General features: G+C 29.5%; 1 protein-coding gene across 1 annotated transcript in view; it reads left to right on the top strand.

The window, feature by feature from the left end:
• Positions 1-3,555, top strand: part of LOC112687212 — a gene marked incomplete in the record, with an annotated part of 7,003 nt that extends 3,448 nt beyond the window's left edge. The window contains 7 exon segments of the mRNA XM_025559798.1: positions 219-482; positions 614-991; positions 1,061-1,579; positions 1,872-1,966; positions 2,056-2,261; positions 2,413-2,504; positions 3,551-3,555. Coding sequence (XP_025415583.1) covers positions 219-482; positions 614-991; positions 1,061-1,579; positions 1,872-1,966; positions 2,056-2,261; positions 2,413-2,504; positions 3,551-3,555 — 1,559 coding nt within the window.
• Between the last annotated feature and the right edge of the window lie 4,765 nt (positions 3,556-8,320).

The following is an 8,320-nucleotide window of genomic DNA, read 5'->3' as shown; positions in this document are numbered from 1 at the left end:
AATTTTAAATTTTGACCTCCTCAATGCACCAACTAGATTCAATTTCCTATCAAAAGATACTAAAGTTGAAAATTGAAACATTATTTCGACTACTTATCGTGTACACAGACACAAATGAAAAAAATAAAAACATATATCATTGCAGTCAAACCAATACATTCATCGCTACGCTCAGAGTTTAAAATATGTACATAGAATGATTTTTACTTTGCCTTTAGGTGACGGAGATAGCAGCGTAACAAAAAGACTTCACGAAATTTCACCATACGGCCGCCATTTTCACATTAAAAAAATTGAATGTCGGAATCACCTGATGCGTAATTATTGTTCAAAACTGACCGCGTTATCTAAAATAACTAAATATTCATTGCGAGTTCGTAAATATTTATTGAGCAATATACAACGATTTAGGAGTGATGTCACAAAATCTGTAAAACATTGGAGAAATACTAATGATACAAACAAAGCTCAAAAAATAAAAGGTACCAACTCTTTATTATGTGAATTAATTACATTCAATTTGATTATCGTTTTATATATCTAATCGCATAATATTCATATTTTTATGGTCTTTATACAATATATTGTACCTACTCGTATATTAACTTTCTAGGAATTCAAAAAGATTTGGCTAATGCTCCATTCCATCGATTAGGACAACATACAAATTGCGATTCCTATTTTTGTAATGGTTCTAATCTACAGAATACATTAAACTTAGTTCCTAAAGCAGAAAAAAATGGAATCATGAGTGAAATCCAAAATATAATGTCCAGATTAATTACAAACGCCGAAAGTTTACTCGAAAATAAAAACAATAATATTTGTGAACAATTTAATTCTATTATAAACAAACATACTGGTGGCAAGAGAGTTAACTTTTCTGGAAGAAGAAGCTACAATACAAGGGTTGAAGCTGCCGTGATAGATTTCAACTCAAAAAACTTTTTACGACTTATACATAAAAAACATTCTAATGGCTTTAGTCCTGGTATATAATCAATAAATATTCGAATTTTAGTTTAATTTATTTTCCTGTATACATTATGTTTAATTTCAGGAACATTTGGGAAAAAGTTTATCAACAACTGTCATAGGATAAGATCAAACACAATAAAAAGACGGCAGTTATTTCCAGAAACACGAAAAGTACCAAAAAATAAGACAAGTGGACCGGATGCTGATTATGGTATGGCTGAACCACTATTAGAAACACTATCACCAGAACAAATGGAAATTAAAAAAATAGACTTTCTTGCTTCGTTACAAAGAGCTAATGTTGAACAAATAGAAATAGATACCAGAGAACAAAGTGAGTGTGATAAATGGTTTCAAGAGCGAAGAATACGTCTTACTGCATCTCGGTTTGGTCATATCTGCAAAATGCGAAAGACCACTAGTTGTAAAAATTCAGTGTATGATATACTTTATGGGTCAGATATTCACTCCAAAGCTATTCAGTATGGAAAAGACATGGAAGTTGTTGCAAGAAAAAAAGCTGAACGTTTTTTATCTAAGACAATATATGCATGTGGTTTATTTGTGGATAAAGAAATAGGATATTTAGCAGCTAGCCCAGGTGATTTAGTTTAATATAATATTTATAATCTATTCAATAAAAAAAAAAAAAAAAATTGGTAGGTACTTATTTAAAAAAAAAAAAAATATTTTAATAAATTGATGTCATCGCTATATTGTATTCATAACAAACCAAATAAAGAATAACAAAAACAAGAGTCTGTTATGAGTAAAATCGAGAAAATACTATAACATGATTTTTAATACTTTATTATTATAATAATATGAGTACTGAATTTCAAATTATATTTTTACGTTAGTAATTAATCATATAATATTTTTCTTTTGTTAAGATGGGATGATAGAAGATACCACAATAGTAGAAATTAAATGTCCATTTGTAGCTAGAGATAATATTAGCGTAGTTGAAGCTGTACACAAAAAACTTGTAAGAATATACCTAATATTGTTTTATAAACGAGTCATCATATATTCATATTATAAAATAACATTACAACTAACGTATATCTATTTTAGCTTCAACATTGTTTTATTGATCCGTCTACTCAAGCAGTACAACTAAAAAAAGAAAGTGTATACTACTATCAAATTATGGGACAGCTTTATATAACTAAAAGAACTAAATGTTATTTTGTTGTATACACTGAAAAATGGCTACATGTACAAGAAATATTTTATGATCATTCTTTTTGGAAATCAAAAATGGAGGAAAAGTTAAAAACGTAGCTATTATTATAATAATTTATATTTTAAATAATTTATAACATATTATAGGCATATAATACCTAGTTTATGTTTATTGTTTATACTATATAAAGAAATTACAAATGGGAAGGTACTAAATAAGTGTTATGACATTTTTATTTTTTACAGATACTATATGAAATGTCTGTTACCAGAAATAATAGACCCGATGTATCCAAAACGGTTGCTTAAATCCGATATCAGGGAACCAGATTATATATGTAAAAACATTAACCAAAATAAAAAATAAAAAAGTTTTTATTTTGTATAAGTACAATATATATTATACCTATATCATTTTTCTTATAAAACTAATCAAATGAATACAACTAAGTATACTTCTAACTTCTATACCACTATATATCTACTGTATAAATAACTTGAATTTATACAATTGGATTACTTACCTAATTACCTATGGTATTTTTCTATAGGTTTGGAACTAAAAATGATTCGTACTATTAATTACTACAGTCTAAACATAATTTTACTTCTATAAATTTTTAACAATAACCTACTGTGTACTATTGTATTACATATTATATTATTTATCAATTACAAATATGTTATTAGATACGCGCGTGAATCGTATTTTTGCAATTCGTAAATCGTAGGTATATAAGTAAGATAAATATAATAGTAGAAAGATAGAACTCCACAAATAATTCTAAAAAACTAAAAAGTATATGGGGTAGCAGCCACTAGGAGGTACACCGTACACATACAAAATTATAACCTAAACACCTTATACCTACGCAAAAGTGCAAAACATTTACCTACAAGAAATTAGAAAACTAATATTTAGATATTTAAGTAATATTAATTTAAGCTATTGTTATAAATTAGGTATTATTTACTGTACCTACTATGTATAGGTACCTAAGTTGAATGTATTCATTTAATAAATATAAATCGCATAGGTATACGCGGATACTGTAAATATTATAGTGGCATAAAAGCATTTACGTGTATGAATTTTATATATACGCGATCCGACACAGACAGAGGTTGAGAGAACAATAAACACCGCTCTCGAATGAGCGCAATCGTCGGCCGGCCGCCGACTACCAGTAGTGGGCGCGGCTTAAACGTCGCGTGCTTGTGCATCGCGAAAACACCTAACAGCGCGTTCTCTCGGCCGTTGTATACGTTTCGCTTTAGGTGTAGCGTCCTCTTAAGCTGTCCGATCGTTGTCGTTTGCGTGTGTATGTACAAGAATTCGGTGAACACAGTTAATAATTATTAATTAACATAAAACATTTTTCAGGCTAAAAAAAAAGATAAGCGAAAAGACAAAGAGTTTTTTTTTATTGTATATATTTGAATATTTTTTTTATAAGAAAAATTTTTTATAATGACGAATTTTTTATAAATTTTAAGTTTTAATAATATTATACACACACAAAACTGTTCAAAATTTTGTTTTTATCGAATTCAATAACATTTTTAATGTTTTTAGTGCATTTTTTCAGTGCATTTTTTCGATATTAAAGCATTTTTTTAAGGCATAAGGTCATATTTTTTACGGACATTTTTCTTATTTTTTAAGACATTAAAGTCCGTTCCCTGGTAATGACCAACGTGCTTGAGTTAAAATTTACCTCAATGAATTGCTTAAATAAGCCGTTGATTAGATGTGGCGGCATTAGTCGTAGCTGATTAGTAGTGGGATCCAAGGGGATGAGATCAACAATTACAGTGGGAGTAAGAGTTAGGGCTTTGAAGGGTGTAACTTATAAGGGTAGTTTATGAACCTTGTAAACATGTTTGAGAAAGGTATTGAATGACTGAATCAGAACTTAAAGTAGTGTAATGAATCTGCAAACAAATTTCCATTTTGTGTAGACTGAGATAAATAAGTCGATTATAAGAAAATTAGATGCGTACGAGCATTTCAAAATAAATTTCCTGATTCACCATCGATATCTGATGTGAAGAGGCGAAGAAGCCGGCAGTAGGCTCCACATTGAGAACCGAATGGAGAGTTGATTTTATCGCACCGAGCGTGGTACATAAACAACTGGCCTGTAAGGAATTGATTTTTCTGTGGTGAGTTAAGGCAGCGGAACCAAAGAAGCAGCAGTCATACTCAAATTTTAGCTCTGATTATTGATTTATATATTTGAAGTAAGGAGGAGGTACGAGAATTCCACCAACTGCCAGCTAAGAACTAAAGTAAGATTAAACAATTTGGAGGCGTAAGAGGTTATACGGTATAGGTCAGGGGTCGGGAAACCTTTTGAACCACGCGGGCCATATTATCACGGGTCACTTAAAAAAAAAAAAAAATACATATGATATCTATAATATAAAAATGAATCGCAAAATGTGTTGGTAAGCGCATAACTCAACAACGCCTGGACCAATTTGGCCAAATCTTTTTTTCAAATGTTCGTTGAAGTTCAAGGATGGTTTTTACGGCGAGAAAAATTAGAATTATTGCTGGAAAAACCCTAAAAATAGCCCTTTTTGACCCGGTCGATAACTGCACAATTGAAAATGAATTATTAAATAAAACTATTAAAAAACTATTAATTTTATTTTTGGTAGTAAATGACGGTTATTGCATAAATATTAAACAAAAAAAGATCCCGCAACAGGTGTCAAAACAAATAAGAATGTTAGTTCGAAAAATTATTATGCATATCGGTTGATGATTAAACGAGATCAAGACAAAATTATACTACGATATCATGAGCTTCGTCAACAATTCATGGTCGAAATGTATGTAAAGACAGAGAGCGAACGATTTTGATACTTGCGATTTAATCAAAAAAAGCTGCGTGCAGAAGATTCTCAAAACAATTGTTAGATATTGGAGATGGGAAAGTTACTACAGATAAAACGGAATGTATAAAATTACCGACCGATTTCTGCACAATCATTTATTCGCTTGATGCTCTCATTGATAGATATCTCTCATCAATGCTCTAGATATTTTCCAATGTGTACAGACAATACATAAATCATGAGTGGCTGGCAGAAAGGGCAATTTTAATAGTAAAAAATGTGGACGTCAACGAATTGAATCTCAAGATAAACATTTATTACCAGGAAACATGGTGTCATACAAATCTATAGATATAGTTTGCTATGCTACTGAAGCTGTAAATTATCTAACAGAGTTTTTAAACTCATTGGACTTACCAGGCATGCCACCGCATAATTTACAATTGAAGGTTTGTTCTTCGGTTATTTTGCTTCATAATTTGACTTACCACGGTTGTACAACGACACGCGATAAGTTGTTAAAAAATGAATGAAAAATGTTATCGAAGCCATAATTTTAAATGGCAAATTCCGAGGTGAAAATATATTATTACCGCGAATCTCTATTATACCCACAGGTGTGCCAATACAATTTAAACGCTTTAAATTTCCAATTAGATTGGCATTTACAATGACTATCAATAAGTTTCAAAGCCAAACAATTTCTGTAGCTTGGATTTGAGCACATCATATTTTTCACACGGATAATTATACGTGGTGTGCTCTCGAGCCATCCAGTTTGTGTTTGCGAAAGATGGGATTACAAAAAATATTGTACACTCTGTTGCATTAAGGGATAGATATTGTTTTTTACTTATATTGTCATAATTAGCGATATATATTATTTTAATGGATCAATTTTAATAAATTATTAAAAAAATAAATGTTTGATGTTTTTTCATTTATATATTTCGTTACCATTCATAGCACGCCATATATCTTCCTTATATCCTTATCCTTACCCACATTCTTACATGCCTATATTTAATTAGTTATTTTTTTCTAGCAAAATATTCTCTAGAAATAATTTATATGACAAAACAACGTTTGTCGGGTCAGCTAGTATACTAATAATTGTATTGCTATTATATTTGATTATTTTACATTTTACCTTTTAATATGAATGTAAAAAATACGAATGTTACTGGAAAAAAACTGCTTTTAAGAAAAAATCAAATTTTTTGACAAATTAAACACAATGGCTTACCTTAATTTTCGACTTAAAAGTATAAATCAACCCAAGAATTATTAAAAAAACCATGTTTATCACAAATTTTTCTTTTTTTAGTTGCTATGTTTGGATTTACTTGTAAAATGAAACTATTACAAACGCAAATAGTCTCATGTACGGGCGTAATCACGGTGTAATAGTAATTGCTACAAACGCAAAGTAACTATGACTATAACTATAAATATATTAGATACATATGTATTAAATACATAGATTAAATATATTTAAAATTTTAATTTTTAAATATATATAAGTACATTTAATTTATCCTATGACTGAGTAGTGCAGCCATCATTATCTTCGACTCCGATTAGATAATAATAACAATTTTATAGATTAAACTGACTATACAACTATATAGAATAAACATCAACTAAAAATAATTGAATAGTATTGAAAATTATATGAAAAATTTTATTGAACAAAAATAAAACACAAAAATTAATCACCTTTGTGCGAGCAATAAAAAATTGCTTCGTGGGTCACATGCGGCCCGCGGGCCGCGGGTTGCTGATCCCTGCTCTTTCTATCGCAAATTACAAGGGACAATCAAAAAATAAGTTGCATTTTGCCATATTTTGTGTCCTAGTAAATATATTTTGTTGAAACTTTGGGGTAACACTGTACACATTATAGTATCAACGTATTTATTCCTAAATTGATTGTTAAACTTATCAGTAACAAGTTGACAATCATGACTACTGCTAATATTACGTCGCTCAAAATTGAAATTCGAGCAGTTATTCGATTTTTATGGTTAAAAAATTATAAACCAATATAAATACATGGGAAGTTGTGTAAAGTTTACGGTTAAAAAACAATTTCGAGATATGTAGTTGAAACTTGATGCAATATGTTCAAAAGATGTAGAATTAGAAGCGAGTATATGGTGATATTGATTAGAGAGACTTCTGGTATTCCATTGAACTATATTCAGAAAATATTTGGAAAAATTACTGTTATTGGGCTTATATATTGAAAAGTCTAGTAATCCGAGCCTAAGGTAAGATTAGCTAAAATACTGACAAGGGAGGGAAAACATTTGGTTGGTCGGTGGTGTGCGACGAGCATAGTGTGTCTGGGAGTGTGTCATAGCATTTGTCGCACCCGACTTAAATATATTTTCTTTTTAATTACCAAAAATAAAAACGAGTGAAACTCCAAGAATGGATGAAACTCTACTGTCTGATGAGATACAGGTATGAGTGAATGATACTGCTGTATTCGACTTTTAAACACAAAAATAGTGTCATTGCTCTTAAGAAAAATGATTCTGAGTGAAAGAGGTCGGGTGGACCAGCTTATATATATTTGTAATAGAAAAACAAAATATCTTCGTAAGGTTACATATAAAGTATAAATAATGTTTTTTTTGTTATAATTTTTGCAAAAAAAAAAAAAATTAAGCTATTTCTCTCTTCTTTCCGACTTTTCAAGAAATATGCGATAATAATTTAAAACAACCAATTAAGTTGTATTGAGTTATCAAAACTCGTTATAATCTCCGATTTAGTTAATATTTTCTTTTCTTATGTTAAAATAATTTATTATATATTCAAGTTAACATTTTTTTTTACAAAAATTATCTTATCAAAAATCTTTTGTATAAAATATAAAAATTAAAAATTCTATGCATTTTTAACTACAAAATTGTTGTAGATTTTTATCCTTTTGTAATTATTTAATATTCAACGGATCATACATTTTTTTTTTAATTAAGCTCAATAATTTTTTTATTACTTTGAGTGATGCGTTCAATTATACATGTTAATATTGATGTGTATCTATTGATTTATCGTTTATTAACATACCATTTGGACGGCAATCTCCAAGACAGTTTTCAAAGAAAATTTTTTTCCACAACGGTCAAAAAGTTCGTCCAATGACGGACCCAACAGTTCCATAGCCATAGCCGTACATGCCAATCCGATATTACCCACATAGTAGATCACAGGCAATCCTTGTATGTCATGGTTAATATCTATACACAAACTAGTTGATTATAACTGAAATTAAAAAAAATTGGAGAAAAAAAAA

The sequence above is a fragment of the Sipha flava genome, unplaced genomic scaffold, assembly GCF_003268045.1.
Source record: "Sipha flava isolate LNK unplaced genomic scaffold, YSA_version1 335_pilon_pilon, whole genome shotgun sequence".
In the NCBI taxonomy this organism is placed as follows: domain Eukaryota; kingdom Metazoa; phylum Arthropoda; class Insecta; order Hemiptera; family Aphididae; genus Sipha; species Sipha flava.
Note: the sequence above shows the minus strand (reverse complement) of the source record. Positions and strands in the feature narration are given on the sequence as shown.